This window comes from Cololabis saira, chromosome 7, assembly GCF_033807715.1.
Source record: "Cololabis saira isolate AMF1-May2022 chromosome 7, fColSai1.1, whole genome shotgun sequence".
NCBI classification, from domain to species: domain Eukaryota; kingdom Metazoa; phylum Chordata; class Actinopteri; order Beloniformes; family Belonidae; genus Cololabis; species Cololabis saira.
Window position 1 is genome coordinate 28,838,995 of NC_084593.1, and position 22,049 is coordinate 28,861,043.

Genomic DNA, 22,049 nt, shown 5'->3' on the forward strand with positions numbered 1-22,049 from the left:
ACCAAACCACGGTCGACAGACAGGAGGGGAGTTCATGGCCTCTGCTTCAGTAGAAGTGTAACAATACTTATATAATAATCGCAAAATAAGCAAGTGTTAGAAACAGAGATCATGAACTCGTCTCTTTTTGTGTCTATTGACCGTAGTGTCCGCTGCGTCAGTCGCTGAGTTGTACGGACTTATGACAAGGCCGTAGGGAAATACCTGTACGAACAGTCCTTTTTATACACTTTTTGTACATAGAGAAAGTTACATTTATCTTGATCTTTCTGTAGGAGCCATGACCACACTATCGCTTAAGTGGAATGACATTTTTGAGGCTTCGCAGACGCTTAATGTGGTAATTTCTCTTGACGTCACTCCACTGGCCCTGTGCTAATGGGGTCATTTTGCTGCAAGCACATAGTCTGTCCTAACTTTAAACCGCATTGATTCACATTGTTTTAGCCCCTGAAGTTTACACTTCTTAGCATCTAGTTATAGACCTAGGGTTAGTTTCACTCTGGAATTCTCATTTTATATTTTTACATTAAAATTCCTGGACCAAGCTGGATAACCAGATTAGCAGCAGATTGTTGTAAATCGTCCTAGTTAACATTAGGTGTCTTGTAGCCAGTAATGCCTCGAAGCTTTCATTTGGCCACTGCTATCTGGCTGTTTATTCAGTGAAGTCAGGCTCAAATTGAGTTTAAATCTTAAATGGAGCTCTGGAACTGCCAGAGGAAATATTCAGGCCTGAGAGAGCAACGCTGTTTTCCGCCCCAAGGTCAGCAGAGAAGATGAGATTTAATTGAAATTGAAACTGCCTACCTGATAGTTTGAAATAATTAGCAATGTCAGAGTGGAGGGTGGAAAAGTCACCAGCGAGGACAAATAAAAGGGACATCAGTCCAAGATAAAAATGGCAAGTCATCAATTCTTAGTGAATTGAATGTCACAGTGATTGACTGGACTTGACTCCCCAAGTCACACAGGAAACTCAAACAAGGAATGGCAACTATAAATGATTCGAAAAACTTTCCCAAAGGTTTATCTCGAGAGGACAAAGAGTTTTGCAAAGCCATTTTCCCCAAAAAAGACACACAACGTATCAGAACTGATGGGCTTTGAATCATGGCCTAATGTAAAACTCCAGATGCCACTAAATGTTCATTGACCCTAAACCTCATGTGTTTGGCAAACGCACTGCTGTGGATGAATGGCTCCAAGAATCATGTATCGTGGGTGAGCAGCTTTCTCCTTCCACAAGCCCTCCGCCCTGAAAGGCTCCAGAATGCACCTCTGCCGGGCCCTGCGTTTCCGCACCAGTTAATAAAGGTGAAATGAATTGCATCATTGTTGCTGTCTTTGCTCATGCTGGATCGGAAATTATCATAGAGATGGGTATTGGTGCCTTCACACTCTGAATTACACAGAGAGCGAGCCTGTTTGTGTTTCACTCGCACACTCATGCACACAGACACAGTGAAGTGCTGGGTGAAATTGACAATAGTGATGTCGCAGTAACAGTGGCGGCTGCGATGAGCCAGGAAGCTATGGCAATTTCCATCCACAATTCTACAAACACAGACGTTTTAGTGACATCCTGTAATTTTTTGAACACATTAAAACTGCTTGTTTTCTGTGTGCAGTCCCCTGTCTGCACTAAGATGTAAACAATATAACAAATGTTGAAGAACAAGCAGGAGTGCCAAAAAGATGGCAGAAAGAGGAACAAAGTGTGTATACAAGTGTTCCAGGGGCATGACATCCACACAAAATCAAACAATGTTTAGTGTTAATAGCAGTATTAAACACACTGAGGTCAATGAGTTGTCGACAGTACAGTGCACATCAGTTACCTGGCTATTTTTGCTGCCCCCTGATCTAGAGAAAGCTGAAACCTCGAGATCACTGGTTTCATCACAGAAAATAATCAGAGAACCTCACTTCTACTTCTGTTTATTTTTTACTTTTTATTTTTTAAATAATCAGAGAACCTCACTTCTACTTCTGTTTATTTTTTACTTTTTATTTTTTAAATAATCAGAGAACCTCACTTCTACTTCTGTTTATTTTTTACTTTTTATTTTTTAAATAATCAGAGAACCTCACTTCTACTTCTGTTTATTTTTTTGTTTTTATTTTTTTAAATCATCAGAGAACCTCACTTCTACTTCTGTTTATTTTTTATTGAAGTATCTTTAAAAGAGGTACAGAAATAATTCCCACCCACTGAACTAAATGTCTGTAAGGCATTTAAAGAAAAAAAAATCAAGACCACCTGCTTCTATTTCATTGAAATGAAAATTATACAACAGTGACAAACACGTGTTATTATCAAGGTTACACCACTTCCTTTTAAGGAGCACATATGATCGTATGATCGTGATTAAAATATGCACATGGTTTCTCTGTATATTACTAGAACTGAAGTATATAAATATGAGGTGGCAAAGATGTCCTTTTAAACTTAAATTATTATGTGAAACACTGCAAGACATCTATGTACCTCGGCTGAGTTGTAACCATGGTCATGATACTGACTGTATTTAAGTAGACAGTATTATTTTGTTGAGCTTACTATAAATATGAACATTTTGGTGTTTATGTGAGCTTTTTTTAGGATATGCATTTAATATTCCAGGTTTACATGCTGAGGAGCAGTTGGATAAATGGCACATCCCTTGCGTCCCAACAGCATGCATTGCTCTCTCAGGAATCCCCACAGCTGAAATGAAAACTAGTGGGTATTCAAAGCTACAGCTTGAGCACCATTTTCTTTTGTTTTAGCGGTGCATGTTTCTGCCAGGGGGATGCTTTCAGCAAATCACCTTTTCCAGGGTTCTCTCTAGAATTGAATGCAATACCAAAGCTGCACTCATCAGCGTTGTAATACTATCTACAGTTGTGAAGAATTGTTTTCCCGATTTTGTAACTATTTGAAGCTCAGATACTTCTTTTCAGATTTTTTTCTTTTTGGTTTCTTTGCTTGTTTTGGACTTGCTGTCTTCAAAGCAGCACAAAGGCTGAACCAATAGGCATGGGGGTTAAATCGCTTTAAAGGGGACATATTATGGCATTTAATGTATATTTTAAAAAGGCCTTGAATGTCTTAAAAACAATCTAAAGCTGGTTTTCTTCTACATACATCCGAAATTCAGCCTGTGAGCCATGTCTATAGTTTTACCGCTTCTAACCCCTTTTTCTGTGCCTCATTCTAAGGGAAGGGGGGGTATGATAATGAGGCCCTGTGCTGATTGGCTCCCTGAATGATGTGTAGCAGGGGAGGAGCATAAGCCTGGCATTCAGTTACACGGATCTTTTTTTTTTTTTTGGGCTCTAGTGGCCCTTTATTGAAGAAGCAGACTGGAAAGGGGTAGAGAGAGAGAACGGGGGAGACACGCAGCAAAGGTGCGCGGGCTGGATTCGAACCCGCGACCGCTGCAGGACGAGGACTGTAGCCTCAGTATATGGCCCGCTGCTTAACCCACTGCGCCACCGAGCGGCCCAGTTACACAGATCTTAAAGCTTGATTTACGGTTCTGCGTTAAATCGACGCGTACCCTACGCCGTAGACTCTGCGTTGGTGAAACGCAGAACCATAAATCAGCCTTTAGTTACCTCGTCTTCACACAGGAAGGCTAACAACCACACACACACACACACACACACACACACACACACAAGCATACAAGTGTGGTATTTAAAAATAGAGCGGGAGCAAAACTTAGTTTGATTGTGCTTTATTTAAGTTATTACATTAATCAAACCCATCGAAATCCCCATCCTCCGTTTCTTCATTCATCCGAGCCTGATCAATGAGTCCAGGAGAACTGCAGCTGCGACGGGCAGAGCCCGCAGCTCTCTGGCCGCGCTCCTTCAACAGTAAACGACGGAGCCCGCTGCCCGAGCGGCAGCCGACGCTCGGCTCCCGCTCGGGCGGCGGTTCCTCCCGGAGGAATCACCGCCCGGTCTTCGGGCAGAGACGGGTTTTCGGGCCCGCCTCTGCGGAGCAGCTCCCCGGGAGCAGCGTCTCCTTCTCCGCTCCAGGCGCCTCGCCACGGAGCCCACGCCGTAGGCTCTGCGTTGGTGTAACGCGGAACCATAAATCAGCCTTTTGCTTGGAAGATCTTAAATGAACAGAAGAAAAATATATTACGGTACCCGTCGGGGCTCCTCACCGCTCCGGTCCGTGAGCGGCCCCGGAGCTCCGAGCTAAGCTAAATACTTAGCCCATGCAAAGATCATACTTGTAGACAAATATAAATAACATTAAAAAATAACGTGTTTACCGTTGACTCGTGTGCAGTTGCCGGGTCCGTGCTGTTGGCACTGATCCTTTTATAAGGGTAAGTGTCGATGCAAAACCTCATCTTAACTGTCCCTCGCTGTGGAAACAGCCACCACTGCTGAGCAATGGCTGGAGCTCCAGCTGGCGTAGAGAGCTGGTTGTGGGCGTGGTTTCCTATGGAAATGAGCGCCTAGGGTGACGTCACCCTAGGCGCAGATTCAGCATGGCTCAAAAAAAGTCACGTGACACTGGAAGACTCAGTCAGGGGGGGGAGCAGACCCTGCAGAATTCCATGGTATTTTATCTTCCCTGTGCTGGCAGGGTGAGGGGAGACCACTTTATATATGTTAAAACAAGAAAAAACGTGTTTTTCATAATAGGTCCCCTTTAATGACACTGTTATGATCAACTTTTGTCTTTGGTATCTTGGCCACCCGTTCTCTGTGAACTAGTTTCATCCATGCTGCTGTTTCACTTAGTGGTGTAAAATTGATGCACAGTTGTCCCACCGGGACCAATGTTACATCGTGATAGTAAGAGTGGAAGCTAGATGACAAAAATGTCCTTCAAATGAAACTGAAACCAATATTCTAACATGAACAGTGCTGTGTTCTGCTTTAAACATCAAACAGCTGTGGAGGCATTTGCTGTTGGATTACTGTGCAACAGTTGTGAAATTATATTATTTGCAATTAAGGTTATTAAACATCTTTAATAATGTTATAATAGGCAACTGTGATGGGCCTACTTCACATGTCTTAATGTGATTATTGCTTGCTGTGCTTGTGAGCCTTATTTGGATTAAAATAAGGTATGTTCAGAATCAGAGCAATGTTGTACATGCACACGCTGGTTGTTGGTAATATTTGCATAAATCACGTTTGTCTCATCCACCCGTCCAAGTGAAACTATCATAAGTTGTTTAACTTGATTTGAGCGTTGACAGAAAGGAGGCAGGTCTCACATGAATACATGACATGAGACTGACTATCACTATACTTGATTGAAGCTCAGAAATTGTTAAGATTATGCAGAATTATCACAGAAACATAGTTTCCTACCACAGCCAGTGATGGCTGGACTTAAAGGGCAAGGATGCTCAACAACCTAAGCCCACAGCCCTCAAACATACAAGTGATGTTATTTTTTTTTTATTATTTTCCCTAAACACACACCATAAACAACCTGTTCAAACTTAAATATAGATGAAAATGAAAGCTAAAGTAAGCAAAAGTAGCAACGCAAGGAAAAATGTCTCCATCCAGGTTTCTGGTTTCAGTGCTCACCCCTTCCCAAAAGAGGATTTACTTTCTGTTCTTTCTACTTCCTCAGTTGAACTAAGAAACCCACTTGTCCTCCACAACATGTAAGCTAATTGATTTTATTGACATGTTCATGTCGTGCCAGCACACGAGAAGCTGTTGCTAAATTCAGTGATATCGGGTTGCGCATGAAGCTTTAAAGAGCAGCTTTTTCTATCCAACAAAGTTACTACAGCAACGGATATTTTAAGAATCAAAGTATTTTAAGTTTTAGAAATGTTTTGTCACTTCTAGCTGAAGTTTTTCTCCTTACATATTTTGAAGTATGCTCTAGTTTTCATGTCATTGTTTATGGGCTTAACTTTATGCTTTTTTTTTTGTTTTGTTTTGTTTTGTTTTTAGTTGTTACAGCTGCTGCTATTTTACACACCCTCCCACTCTCTCCTCTCCATACGTGTATCTGTATCTGACTCTCCTTCTCTTTTGAGGATGTTCGTTGACAATGTCTGCACTCAACACACCCCAAATAAAGTGTGCAGTGACAGAAACATTAACACAAGCCACTGAGTACCTCTGCGATTTTAGCGAGAGCTTATCTGTCAGCCGGGCCTGGAGGAGTAAAAAGCGCACATCTGAACTTTCAGCGGCTGTTGTATGGGAGGGGGATTGTGACAGGCAACATCAAAACAGTAAAAGTAAAGCTGTGATTTATTGAATGTGCCGCTTGTGTCTGCTTTCATGTTTGCCAGTGATACATTAAATGACTTTTCTTCTGCTTTCAAGAACATGGCGATGCGGATGAATTAAACATGTTAAGCAGGAACAGGTCCCTCTCTGAAAGCCTTACCCTTTTCACGATAACCCCTTTTTAGACATTCAGTGGACTTATCACAGCGTATAAATAGGACAGAATTCATTATTCAGGGGAGGTTTCGGTGAAAAATTAATAGTTGTCCCCGGAGGAGGGTCTGTGGTGCTTTGGAGAGGGAAAACCTTTAAAGTGTACATGCTCAGGGGAATCTGGAGAGAGTCTGCCCCTCATATTAAAACCTTTACCATGCTACACTACACATTGATATTGGAAATGTAAGTTTGCTCATCACTAATGACTATGACTAATACCATATACAGTCTGCATTCATGCCTAAGCTGTCTGCAATTTTTTTTTGAGGACAGAGAAGAAAAGGAGAGCCAAACTGAATAGTGTCTGCTTGCTGACAACTTTTAAAGATTATACATTTTCGGTATTTCCTGGCAGGACAGAGCACCAGGACTTGAGATGCATGTGCAGAGACTGCTTTCTGTAGTTGAATTATTTCACTCGGAAGTACTTCACAATGCAATGAACTATCACGCTGGAAAAAAAAAAAAAAGAAAATCAGCGAAAAGTGTTCATCAGCTCCTCCTCTCAACACTTTGTGGACAAGATCACATTTTTCACCAGACCCAGATTTCTCATGTCCTGAAGTCATGCTGCGGAGTTGTTTTCAGCCTGCCAGTTATCAGCTGAAAGATGGGCCTCACAATGCCTTTGTATCCACTTCCTATCTGCCTGGCTGCGGAGGCAATAACAGTAATGTATGGCTAAGGGAAAACAGCTAATCATCAATGACTGCAAGATATATGGCATATAGAGTGACACCTTGTTTATTACCCCCTCTGTGCCTGCTGCAGTATCCATCGGCTCTGCAGACAAGCCGGCCGATGCGAGAGCTTCTTCAATGTTAATTTGATTCATTCTTGTTTTCCATAATAATTGGGGGCAATGGGTCAGTATGATGAATTTGCCTGTTACATGACACAGGATGTAGCACGTCGGTGTCTGCTGTACAGTTTGTCTCTCTAGTCTCTTCCATCATGTGGAACAGGCGTCGCATTTTTATTAGCTGTTCTCTGAAAATATCTCTTTGAGGCTGTCCGACATACGCAACAGGTCTCAGTCTTGGACGGCTCGCTCACGCTGCTGATCAGCTTCTAATTTGATGTTAAAAGGAAAGCTTGGAGTGTTATAAGTGACTTTTACGTTTTTAGAACAAAGTCATCTCCGAGGAAGATTGTTTCCATAGTATTCCAGCTGGAGCAGCGCAGTTTTCTTGCAAATATCAGACTGCATTGTCAGGTCTCATCTAATCAGCCCATTTTTCCTTTCTTTCTTAATTCTTCTCAAATATTTTCATTTCCTTTTTACGCCACACTCTTTATTTTCATTTCCCACACCTTGTATTATTTGCACAATATGGAAATAGTCAACCATTCATCAACTTGCAATGCATTTTTAAGGTGACTCAATTTTTGTTGTGTGATAAATATGCATTTATGTATTGCTTCCTTGTCAGTAACAACACACCTGCACAGTATATCTGCTGCATCATCCAGCGCCTGCAAGAGTGCGGGTTTAAAGGAACGAGAGCGAATGCCTATCCTTGTATGAGATTTAAACTGAGAGCAATCAGTGCATGCGTGTGTGGGTTTCTGTGTGTGTGTGCGTGTACCTACATGAACATGTGTTGTGTTTCTATCCTCCACAGGACCTCAGCGCCTCCTCCCCCTCCCCCCCGTGTCATTGTGGTGATGAGTGCTGATTGCAGATTGTTATAGTGTTTGCACCCCTCATCTATCTGGCCCATGCTGGTTATTTGGCCAGGCCTGATTGTGTTGATGGTGACACCGGTGTCTTGTCCTCGGGTGGTGAGACCCAATAGGAGTCCTGGCATAATAAAAGAGATGTAATCAGCCAATGTAACACACACACACACACACACACACACACACACACACACACACACAAAAAGACTAAAGTATAAGAAAACTGTTTGAGTTTTCTACCTCCCAACCGTGCTCTCTGTGGATGGGGATCACACAAGTGCAGTTGTGAAAGTTGGATCTTGCTTTGTTATAAACATTTTACGCCATGCAGAAATTACAATTTTAAGGCGCTTTTTCTCCCCTTGACAACAAAGGTGACTGGAAGACAAAGGAATTTACATTAAATTAAGCTGGAACATTCTTTCGGTGCTGTGAAGTCTCAGTGGAGAAATGGGTGCTTCAACGTACAACATACTTTTAATCAATGGCAACAAAAAGAACGAAGCAAGTGTATGGCGAATGGTTGTTTAAGAGATCCTTCTCCCCTTGCACACTTTGTCCTCTCTGTGCTTTGTTGTTTGTTTTGGTGTTCTAATCTCTGCCAAGTCAATAATATTCTTTGTTGCCTGAAATTGTGTGTCGGGAACAAAAAGGCCTCCTCCTTTTGTTGAAAATACCTGTCTGTGACTTTTCGCTCCCTCTCAGACTCCCAGATAAAGTAATCATTAGATGTTGTTTTCTGCCTGCAATTACTTTCAGTTACAATGGGTCAAACACTGGGAAAGCAAAAGGGGTCGCAAGAAGACAAGGCTAGATGGATTACAGGCGAGGAACTGTATAGGTCCCACAAGCGCTGATAAATACATATGTGGCTCAGAGACTCACAGTTGTCAGCGGCTTCTCAGTAAACGCATCAAAAGTAATTAGTCTAGAGGATATATATGGACAGTCTCCTTCCCTTCTTATCTGAGTCACATTGTCTCCTTTAAAAAAAGGCCATCTATTACTTCTGGCAGTATTTGTTTTAAGAAGTAAAAAAAAAAAAGGTGAGCAATGGTGCTGCCATTTCCTCTATCTCATTTTGCATCGCTTTTCCACAGAATTGCTCTGAAATTTATGTTTCAGTGGAAATATCTGCTTTGTCATTATCAAAGGTACCTCATTACCATTCGCTGGCGAGCAGTTCTTCGGCTTTAGTCTCCCTGATGAGGTTGACCAGCAGATGAAGACAAGTTGCAGCTCATTCGGTAGCAAAAGCTCGATTATATGCATCGAGGGCCTTGATAAACGGTTTTACTTCAACGCAGCTTTTGAAAGATGTGAACAAACATTCTCTTACGTGACACCGCTGACCTCTCTGTCATCCATCTTCCAAAGAGCACGGCAAGGTTTTTATTGCCACAATGGAGTTTTCTCCATGCCCTTGACTACAGTGACAATGACAGCTGTTAGTGCCTTCACTGCACTGCTCCGTAATAAAAGTCAAGAAAACCAAAGCCAAACAGAGAAAAGTTCGTTTTCTGACTGATTGCCATGGATACAGGGTTTGTTTGTTTTTTCTTATCCACAAAATCCTTTCTCAAGGCTTGTAAAATCTCACTTTATCCTTAATATATCAAGCTCAAGACAGTATGGAAAATGACCCCCGTATTTTCTTTTTAGTAAAATCCCAAAAAATTTCACATGTTGTCGCATAAACTTTATTTTGTTAATTCATAGTCATCCCTTTCTGCATTTTTGGCCTACAACACATTTCAAAGGATGTAAGGAGGGTGAAGCTTTTACTGCTCTACGGTGATGTACTTCCACATCACAACACTTACAAGATGTTCTGGCATCTTTTGTCTCGTTCTTCCTGGAAAAAAGTCTTATGGCGAGCAACAGTTACTGATTCCTGTCCCATTTTTCATATCAAAATTCTCAGCACATCCTCTATAATGGACAAGTCAGATCGTTGTCATGTCAGTATCAGTCATGCACAGACACCTAATTGTCGGTTATCAGTTTTGGCTTAAATTTCAATTATTGAGCATCCCTATTAATAATCATCAGTTTCCTTTTTCAGTTTGAAATATGAGTAGGCGCAAGGCAAGAAACAGAGAAACATTTTAATTAGAAACCCAATTATTTATATTGAGATTTTATTTGAGTATATTTGAGTTTTATTATTTTTAAAACGATCATATTCTTGCATTAGCATCTTCTGTCCCTACAGTTTCAACACTAGACCCATGCTTGTGAACCTTGTATATTTTTTTTGCTCTCGTTCACTTATTCATTACCTTCTTGTCGCGCAGGAGCACATAATATGATGACGATGATAATAATGCTGTTTGAACTCCGGACAACTACATTACTCGTAGCACTCCAGGGTGGTTTTGTAACTCCCGGTGAAAGATCGGGGCTCTATTATTTTATAAGGCGCTCACATTTTCTGGCGCCATTAAACCTGATGATCACAAATTATCTGACACTGAGAGAGGCAGACAAGAGGGTCGTATTGTTTGGGTGGTGAAAGGTTTATTTACGGGGGCAGTCGAACTCAGGAATATGTATGAACACTTGAAGTTCTGAGAAGGCTGTATAACAAGATTAAATGACCTTTGTGGTCTTTGCAGTGAATACAAAGAACTATTTTGTTTAATGAGGGTCTCAAAATTAAAGGAAAACAAAAAATAGACAAATGGAAAGAAAAAAAAAATCAATTTGAGGTGACGTGTTGGATTTGCTTTACAAAATTAGTACAACGTTACACTGCTTTATGAAACCTGTACACGTGCAAACTGACACGTACGCAGATAATGTACTATTTCATGCAGAGACACAGCACAAGAACAAAAAATAAATAAATAAAGCTCAAATTAATAAAGTAGCATAAGTCAGAGGCCTGGTCCACCTTCCTGGTGGCTGTTGGAAGAATTGGATGTCCTGGATGCATGCAATTATCCTTTTAATTAGCAATAATGAGTTTGTGCATGCTGAAATAATGAGCCGACTCGTGATGTGTGTGAAGACCTTAATGTGAAGCTCATCAAGATGTAACAAGCTCTGTCAGTAAATATCATTAACTGTCATGTTAAATATCTCATACCATTGTACTGAAAAGCCCAGATTGTCTGGCTAATATGCACCCCACCTGTATTTTGTGTGTGAGTGACAATGAATGTATTTCTGGATATGACAGCTTGTATTGTATGCTTTAAAGGATTTCATGACCATCACAGGAAAAAAAAGGTCAATAAGAAATGCATATAAATGTAAAAGGAAAACTATAATACAGAGAAACAAAAAGTCAAGATTCCATACGTGTGCTTGGTAAGGTTGAGGGAGAAAGACCTCATGACATTTAGACATGTGCAGCCTTCCTGGGACTCATTAGATCATTACATTACGCTGACGCTAAAATGTAATCCAATTATCTTTATATTATAGACTGTGCTCTTTAACCTTTCCAGGAGTATTCAGATGCATGAACATGTGAATTTTATTCCTGCATTACAAGCTGTTTCAAGCAGAACTGGCATACAAACAACTAATGTTACCAGCTTAGTCCAATTAGTGTTGTGCATACAGTCATGATCCAAAGTCCATTTTTCCATCTTTTAAGCATTTGCTGCTGTTTTTTCCCTCCATGTAAAAAAAAAAAAAAATAATAGAAGAATATCAATATAAAATACAAATACAGCTTCAGACAGACAACTGCATAATTTCACCATGGAATGACCCACTTGACAAAAACAAAAGTGAAAAATTCTAAGCACCTCTGTGATTCAACAGCTTGTTTATCCATCTTAACAATCAGTATCTTGAAATTGTCCTTTCTGTATGACTATCAGTCTCTCCCGTAGTTGTGGAGGAGTTCTACTTGTTCTTATTTACGTAGCTTCAGTTCATTGAGGGTTTTTGGGGGCATATCCTTATTTGCAGCCGTCTTAAGATCCCACCACAGCACTTTAACTGGGCGGAAGTCTGGACTTTGACGACGCCATTCCACAGCCTTGATTCATAGCCTTTTCCGACATTCTGATTTAGACTTGCTGGTGTGCTTTGGACCCTTGTCCTGCTGCGTGACCTAATTCTGACCAAACTTTAGCTATTGCCTCACATCCATCTGCAGAGCAGTCTGGTATACACTGGAGGTCATGGTGTCACCAATCAGCAAGATGCCAAAACATCTGCTTTTACAGTGATGATCAATTTATCAAGGGCTAATGATTAAAGACATCTGGCTGCAAATGATCCTCTTAAATCCAACTGAGACATATAAGGGGTTGCTTAGTATTGCCTACATAATGGTTTCTTTTTGGCTTGATATTTCTTAAATAAGTAATGACTTAGGGCTGGGCGATATATCGAGATTTTAATATATATCGATATATTTTCAAACGCGATATGGTACGAGACAATCGATTAAAAAAAAAAAAAAAAAAATTTTTTTTTTTTTTTTGATTTTGATATAGCTTATTTTGTGACAAATTGACTTGAATGTTTTATTTGAGATTTGCACAAATGTTTTATTATTTGCACAACTGTCAACCTCAGTGGAAAAGTCTGCCTGTTACTGTCTACATTGTATTAATTGTACAGTGTATTTTAATTTAATTGTTATGCAGGAAAGGGATATTTGTTTTATTTTATTCAAGAAGCATTTTTATTCTATATATGCAGGCAGTTTATTTTTATTTCATTTGTTTTATACATTTTGATATTGTGCAGACCTCTGTTAATAAAGGAACCTGTGTGACGTTTGGCACGAGGCTTTGTATTAAAACTGAGTGTTTTTTTAAGGGTTTGCCTCAGAAAAAAATGAAGCTAACAGAGATGCTATGCTATAATGCTTTGGGGGAAACCCCAATTATGGCACAGAAAAAATATCGAGATATATATCTAGTATCGCCATTCAGCTAGAAAATATCGAGATATGACTTTTGGTCCATATCGCCCAGCCCTATAATGACTGATGAAAAAGTTATAGTTTGTTGTCCATTTAAGGATGTGTGTGGGCCTTATACTAATACCCACTATAGTCAGATCATTCTTGTTATATTGTTATATACACACACATACACACATACACACACACACACAGGATAAAAAGAGGGTACTAGTTCAGTGTGTTAACATATTTAGGGATGCAATGCCGTCCAACATTCTCATCCCTCTCTCTAACACATGTTCAGTGTTTATACAAGCTGTAGTGTTTGACTGCGCGAATGGAAGGTCAGCTGAATGTGGATGCAGCAGTGTTCGATCTGTGGCAGGCCACAGGATGTGTTGATGTTGCAGGACAAAATCTCCGTAAGCCACCACTGGTAGTGACCTTGAGTATAGTCTCAAGAACGTGTATAAACCTGGAAGTGCGGCACAGATTTTAGAAATACACAGGGCCGTTGGTAAAAATCACCTCATGGCACAGACTGAACTGTAAACTGAATTGTGCAGTTGAGCGTCAGTAAGGTGACACTTCAGAATTATTAAAAAGGTATCTGAGATATTTTTCAGCCACATCATCACTGCTCAGTAAAGATGAATCATCTAAAATGAGAACAGCAGGTCTACTCTGTCATGCTGTCTTTTACCCTATTGTTTGCCATTATCCCCCACTTCTGCCATTCAGATTTCCTTAAAGGGAACACAGTAAAGAATGTTGGCACCATCAGGGGATCTGCAGCATCAGTGATGTGTGATTTCTCCCGAACGCTCCATAGGGTACAGTTGTTTCCCCAGAATACAAAAGACAGAAGCATCACAAACGGGCTGTAGCGTACCTTTAGCTGAATAAAGCTGCGAGGGCTGTCAGCGACATCACTCAAGTTACACTCCCTCCCAAACCCGCTGCCACCTATTCAAACTATCCTACTGGAATAGAAAATAGTACAGACCCAGGTCTCTTGGAGAGGCTGGTTGAGAAATATTTCATACAAAATTTGTAGGCATTTCTGTGTGTTGACATAAAACTGCTCTGAATTCAAGCTGTGCAAAGTTCTACATGAGGGCAGGGCTGAGGACTTCTATCTGCTTTTATTTTCATACATTCATAATAAAAAAAGTTGCCATTTACATATTTATAAAAATGAAACTTATACTAATTTGTCCCAGTGACCTCCTTTGCTGTAGGTACCTGATGTGCCCCCCCCAGGATTGTAGCTACATGCGTTGTTACTGTGTAGAAGCATAAATCACATTATGAAAATAATGAGACATTTGGTATAACACAGAGCAAAATTAAATCCATTATAGTCTGTAAGATATGTGTAATACATCTTGATGATTATTATTTATATTTTTTTGAGTGTTTCACAGTATTTGTCATCAGTGGCAGGGTTAGGGAGCCCTTTACTGAAGAGGGTTAAATGAGGTGGCAAACATGTTTCAGAAGAGTCGTTGGTTAGCTTCTTTTATTTGAAATGTTTTATGTGAACAGAACCAACTATTAATTAAAAGGTCAATATAAAATCAATTTAAAGTCTGTAACAAATAAATATTTACAATCTCTTTGCACAGTCACAAAGGAAGTTTTCCATTTTTAGTTCGGAGGGTCCTCCTGTAGGCATGGACGTGAAGTTGCTTTTACAACATCGTCCAAGAGATTTACTCTTGTTTGGTCCCTCGCTTGGTTGCGCTTTCCTCTCATTACATTCTTGACTTTTTTAATCACTTCTGCCATTATGCTCACCGTGGCTCTGTGAGCTAGTTTCATCGCTGTTGATGTGTGACATGGTGTCATAAAGACTTTTACGATGCAATTATTTGGTGATAGTTCGTGTTCAAATGGTCAGATGAGCAGCAGGAAAATGTGCTGTGACTTATAACTGAAAAAAGTGAGATGTAATACCAAAGGAGCTGCCATCACATTGCAAAAAACACAGCAGTTATGCAAACACACCCACACGCACGCAGACACAGACACACCTGCACGCAGACACACATGCACACCTATAGATATTTTTACATTGTGAAAACTCCTTTGTGGTTTAAAAATGTGGTCAATTTGAAAAAGATGACATCATGAAATGCTTCAAATGATAAATGAAAGGAGATGCCATTTTAAGAACCTATATTGGTTACATATACATCTTGCACGGAAAATTAACATTTGTACAACTTACAACAAAATAATAAAAAAAGATAAAATAAAATAAACTCCTAATTAACGAATCATACCGGTCCAGATCTGCCTCAAATGTCTCCATCTTATGGGTCCTGTAGCCGTATGAGATCTGTTCATATTTTTAATTCAATTTACATTTTCATCATTTACAGATATTGCAGAATTTAGGTGTGCAGAGTATCATTTAAAATATAGTTTGTCAATTACATTTTCAATTAGAGGCTGCCAGCAGATCTCTTCAAATTTAATGAAATTAGCCATTTTCATATATATATATAAAGCTGTGCCAGTCAATTTATATTGATCAAAAATACATACGTGTGAAGGATATTAATCCGTTTCCGCATGAAGGCAAGTTAGAAGCCATCAAAGATAGCTTCAACTGTGACTGTGTGGATCCATTAAATCTGATTGGGAAGCAATGAATCCAATAAAGAAACACAAGGCGGCTTTATTTGTCTGTCTGGGTGTGTGTGTGGGGGGGTAAGAAGGCACTCGTGTTAACTGCATTACCTCATCAAAAACATTAGCACGCCGGAAAGGCTTCAGCAGCAGCTGAAAACACTTGAAGAACGATTGAGTCAGGGTGCGGCAGAGACTTGGCTTGTTCCTATTGTGCCAGCTCGGAGGCGAAGAAAGCGGCATCCATTTTTGCCTTAATGAAGTTAGTGACCCTCTGAAAGGTGACACATTTACCGCCCAAGGGATTTATACACTCCTGCTCCACGGTTCCAGTCCAATATGGAGAGAACAGATTTGGCTCCACGTGGGCTCCCCAAATATATCCTCATAATTTTTACAGTGCGATTCATTGTGAAACACTGCTCTGATAATTAAAGTTGACATTGTGATATTCAATCTATGATAGCAGAAGCGTACAAGGAAGGTGTTCAGTGGAGCGTTCTGCACCAACCGTGATAGTTTTGGGAGGCAAGAACTTGTATTACTAACACAATCAGAATATTTATTTTCATTCTGTAGAAGGCTGTGAAACAATAAAGAATGTGATGGGAAGTTTTACAGACATTTGGCGAGGAGAGTAACACCGTGTGTGCAGAAGTGTGTGTGAAGGAGGTAGTGAGCCAGGGTTGAAGACTGCTTAATTATTTATGGCATTCTTACTTATGCAAATACACTAAATAATTTCTACGTGGCAGCTTGAAGTTGAGGCCTGGAGGAGAGATGTGATGTTAGAATAAGGACCCCTCTTTTCGTTGCATGGCCCGGGAAACATAACACTGCAGGCCCTCGGTTGCCGTGGTGGATACTGTTTTACATTCTAATTATGCGGCATGACAGGCTTTATTGCTAAGTCTCCATGCCAAGGCCTCATCCCAGACTCATTCCACATGTGATGTCAGTGTTGAGATAATGAGATAAGATAGTTTGAGTGCTTAGCCTTGCACACTCAAATCTTCCTGTAGTTTTCTGTTTCTGAGAACATTAATGGAGGCACAGTGTGTAATTCTTATATCTAATGTTTATTCGTGTTTTGTATTTATTTGCCTTTATATTACACCACTTGTTTTCTTTCTTCTTTTACCGATTACTTCCTTTTTGCTCCTTTTTCTTGTGCCAATCTGTCCCTCTGTACAGATAGATGGGAAATGTGGTGTCTTCTTCCCAGTTTCCTTATTTCACCAGATCTATTTTGGATACTGAGAAATCAAAAGGGCATTGACACTGATTAACAGAAACTGTGGTTTGTTAAGATATTCATTAAATATTTAACACGGTACAGCCAATCTGAGACACAAACAGCAAGACATATTTTTTCAAACTCTAATTAAGCTACAGGGAATTCATTGCATATTGTAGGTAAACAGACAGAGTCATGGGAGTACCAGTGGAAATTAAATGCTCTGCTGGTGTTTTTCTCATTACAAGATGAAATGAAACATTTATCACTGACTTTCATTTCACTAAAAGGCTGACATTTTGTGGGTCAACCTCTGATAAGAGAGCAACTTTCCCCCCTTTTTTTTTTCTGTTCACGAGTTCATTCAGTGCTCTGACTTCACTCAGGTAAAATCCTTGTTTTCCAGCAGCAGTCTGTGTTCTGACCTGTTGTATCCTTCTTTCTCTTGTTTTTTTTCCAGCCATCGAGGTGAACCTGCAGAAAGCCTTGGCCGAGGCCTCTGAGACCTGCACCCAGGAGTGTCTGATTCTGGGCCACTCCGACAGCTGCTGGATGCCCCCGGCCCTGGCCCAGTTCCAGAGTCCTGGCAGCAACAGCCCCACCTCCACCCCAACCACTACCACCATCACTGCCACCCTCCCCTCCTTCGGCTTCCAGCAGAGCTGCTCCCGGGGAGTAAGAGCCAACATGAGCAGCATGGGGGTCATAGATGGCCGCCATACTTTGGGCAGGTCAGTGCCCAAAAAGGATGAACTAGACAAAGGGATCAACCGGCCGCAGTTCTACAACACCCTGGATAGACACTGCAGTAGTAAGAAGGAAGACCCAGTCAAGGTCATCCCCCTGGCAAGCTTCTCATCACCCGGCCAGCAGACACCCTCTGGTGGGGGAAGCAGCTCTTTCTTACACGAGCACCAGCTGTAATAGGAAAAGACAGATCTTCTTTGGCCTGACGTACAGTGCATATGACTCCATCCATAGAAGGCCTATGACTTCATGATTAGCATATGTGCGTATGTGTGGAGGTATGCATAATTTAAATAACTTCGATCAGCTCAAGGTCAGCTTTAGCGGCGAAGATGTCTGAGAATGATAAGATCACGGTTATGTTATTCAGATGAAGTCAAATTGAATCAGTCCGAGAGCCTAAGCGTCTTAAACGAAGCGTACGGCTCAACACATCAGACCCATGTATAATAAATAAAAGGTAGTTCTATACCAAAGTAGATCCATCACAAAAAGGAAAAAAAGACAAAAAAAAAAAAAACCTAACAAACAAATAAACAAAACAAAAAACAAAAGGAAAAAACTGTTTTGCTTTCAGTTTGGTGATGTTCGCTTAATGATATAAAGGGCACTGTACACTTTAAGCTCCTTGGGCGTAGCTTAGTGGGACTGTGTGTGCAAAGACCCTTTCCTGGGGCAGAAACAAATGCAAATACAAATGCAGTGCTTTTGTGTTTATGGGTGAGCAAAATTGGCCTAAATGTCAATGATCAGCTCTGGGTTGATGGTGCTTTATTTCAAGTTCTAGTGAAGTATTGCTTTTTATATGAAATGGCACAAACTCAAATTGGTCGTGGAAAATGTTTCTTTTGTCTTGCTTGAGTGTGTTTCAGAAGCCTATTTTGGTCAGGGGACTGCAGAAGGATTGAAAAAACAAAAAAAAAAAAACAAAAAAAAAACAAGTCTGCAAGCATAACTAGGACAATGGTAGATAGCACCACATCTTAATCTGTTACACTCTACATTTTTATCACGGACCAGTACACAAAATAAAAGCTCAGAATAAGACAAACCCTGGCTCATGCATACTTATGATGTTTTCCATATGGTGATTTCTCCAACTCTGCCAACTCTATTAAGAAAAAGTTCACTCCTTGCATTATCTCTGTAGTTTAGTCTTGAAAGGCACACACAGATGTGCTTTGGATACGTAGCCTTTGTTCCCCCCTTTCGTTTCCATTTTTCACATTTTGCTGCTCAGAAACCTTCCCATAATAACAGCTTTGGAGCCAATTATGAAATTCTCAGTCTAATTACTTTGATGCGTGATCTCAGTAACGACCCTTATTGTAGTTAGGAGGTTTGGAATGACTCCACTGATAATTCAGAAACATGCTCAGCACTTACAACAGCAGATACAAGGTGACAAGAGTTCAAAGACCTCAGCTTTACACACTTCTTCTATTTATATCTTTTTATTAACACCCATTTTGCTGTGTTTTTCCCCCTGTACTTTAAACGGTAATTCCTATGGACTGCAGTCTCTAATATAGGTGCTGACCACAGGTGGACACCCGAATAATGGGCCAGCCAGCTGAAATTCCCTCAATTCCCTGAGTGTAACTGAATTATTCAGTGATATTTTCATAGATATCGTCCGAGTAGTCACTGGCACTGTTTGAGTGCCCCCTCTGGAGACCGTCCCTCACATAGCTCCATAAGAAAACAGCAGAAATGGCTGAACACTCAACTCGTCCTGATGATAATAACTACTTCAGACTAACTTGCCGCGGTAACAGATTGTGTGCAGGGTAATGTATTGCTACAGCAATAAGTGACTTTTTTTCCCCCGCGCTCTCTGTAAGATCCAAGCCAGGTGTCTGCATCATCCGGGATATGATTCATGCGATTCATTTTCTTGTACCCTCTTGCAAATTGGGAACAGGCCTAAATCTATAATGCAACAAGGCTCTCTATGGGGAAGGTGCAAGGCAAATTTTGTTTGTCTGCTCTTAGCGCTTCTGTTCTCTTAGATCGGGACTTTTAACGATATAAAGAGGATTTATCTGATACTCAGTGAAATGATCACTTAAGGGGAACAGTGTGTCAAGGACAAAAAAAGGGCAATTCCATTTCACCTCAGTCAATTATGAAAATGAATTGAATTCAAAACAGGCGACTTAAATAAGCCCTCGTATAAACATCCATTTATGAAAATGTCCCTATTTGTGAATCCAATTTCAGCTCATTTACTAATATGTATATTTATTTGTTTTTCTCTTACTATCTCTTTCTGCCTCTCTTTTTTATCTCTTTTCATTGTTTTAGGGAAAATATGCACCAGAGAATCAAATAAACAATGTATTTTGTATCAAAAGAATCCTATATCAAAGGGAATGTGCATCATGATGTCAATGGCACTTGGAGTTTTAACAGTTGGACTTTTTTTTTTTTTTTTTTTTAATTCTGACTCTTATAATGCGCAATCCAGATGTCCCCATAAGTCTTTTCAGGCTCTTTTCTGAACCAGCCGAATAGCTGATTTGGGTAGTTGTCTTCGATAAAGATGAAACTGAGGAATGACAATAAGATTTTTTTTTTTTTTTAAAGAAACATCCTCACTCATTAACCTCATTAGTACAAGCATTATCCGCTGGTATTTAGACAAAAAAACTGTCCTCATCCTTGTTTCATGAATAGAGGGAATATATATGGAATATATGTGGATTACTGCACACCGTCACGCTGTAATCAAAATGTGATTGTTTCAAATACTGTATCCGGTCACATGTGTACAGTGAGCACAATATTACCAATCTGTAACCCTCATCGTGTTTTATCTATCTGACTTCTACTTCAGTGTTTCTGCAGCTCCATTAACTGAAAGACAGATCCATGAGGGAATGGTATAGAAACTGCATGAATGTACACCAGTAGCAAGTTGCTTCTCATAATGTACCAGGTTTTAATTTTCTTTTTCTCATTCTATACTAGTTTTGTCTTTTTTTGTTTGTTTTTTTTAATCATGTGTTTTTTTGGAGGTTAATATATGCTGGTGTGTTATTCATTCATTTTTGAAACAAAGGGCATACTATTTGAATGTCCACTATTGCTCTGTTGTCTCAAAAAACATTGAAAAAGACAAAACGAGTGGTCAAAGCTTTCCACTTTGCATGATTGTGGTCTCATTTATTTTTTTCTTTCTGTTTTCCCACCCCTGTGATAGAAATAGAGTATTATTTTGGGCATAAAACCTAACATTTCCTCCTTTTTTCAGATTTTTTTGCTGTTCAAAATGCGTGCCATGATCACTGCGTCAACTCAGTGTCATAATTTGCATGAACTGTTAGGACTTTGATGAGACATTTTGACACTTGACAGCGTGTTTCATGCATCCATTATTAGAATCTGTGTCAGTATTGATATTTGCTTCTCTATCTGTTTGTCTGATGGAACAAAACCAATGTAAAACAGTGTACACATTCATACCTTGTGAAGTGTGCGGACCACTTATGCATCTACGCTTACATGACTATCAGATATCTATCCAGAAAGGTAAAGTGGATTTTCAGCTGTACATAGCAGTGCCCCTAAGAAACTACAGTCGTGATAATGGTCACAAACTTGAAAGACACTAAATAAAGACTAAATAATGTAATTCACTATGTTCACTGTAAGGACAAAGGGAAAACCAGAAGTGATGAGATGACAATCTCTGTTGTAATGTAATTGGATACATATGCATAATATTGATGAGAGTGTGTCTGGATGTGTTTAGAAGTGATCTTGTGCGTGTGCTAGAGATCGAGACCACCGGCGTCTCCCAGAATGTTTGTGTGTGTATGTGTGAGTGTTTGTCCTGGCATGGACATGGCCAGAGCATTTTATGTACACAAATGTATCTTGTACAAAAACAATATAAAAAAAAAATGATATAAGACTTAAGTATATGCTTGTAAATTAGTCATCAGTGAGTCAGGTCGAGTTTGCTTTGAGAGAAGGCTTTGGTGCTTGTCAGCAAATCTGTATTGGTCACTTAAAAGCTATACAGTCTGTGTTGTCATGCCTTTGTAAGATATGCCACTTAATTCTATGGAAAAAAATGACCCTCCATATGGTGAAAGATTTTTCTTGTCATTGAATTTTACTTGAGCCATTAAATATTGAGACCTCAAAGAATCCAGTGATCCTGCTTGTTCTTCACTGTTTATTTTTGTCTTTCTGTATGTGACAGATGTGATGTGACAGCACACTGTCACCATCCTCCAATCAAGATGATGACATGTTAATGACATGCAACTCATCAAACAGGATGTGCCATTTCATTGTTGTCTTTTTCAGAAACTCCCTTCACTGAGTTTATCACTCAACCTATGACACATTTGTGTAGGGTTATGAAAAAAGTGAAAATAAAATCCTATTTTACACATGGTGGGGGGAAAAAGCTAAGGG

At 39.9% G+C, this 22,049-nt stretch overlaps 1 protein-coding gene across 2 annotated transcripts in view; it reads left to right on the top strand.

The window, feature by feature from the left end:
* The window catches only part of pcdh11 (protocadherin 11), a 151,824-nt gene extending 130,043 nt beyond the window's left edge, over positions 1-21,781 (top strand). For both annotated transcript variants that reach the window (XM_061725451.1, XM_061725452.1), the window contains one exon: positions 17,332-21,781. In XM_061725451.1, coding sequence (XP_061581435.1) covers positions 17,332-17,795 — 464 coding nt within the window. In that variant the 3' untranslated portion in view covers positions 17,796-21,781. The remainder of the gene's footprint in view (positions 1-17,331) is intronic.
* Positions 21,782-22,049: the final 268 nt, after the last annotated feature.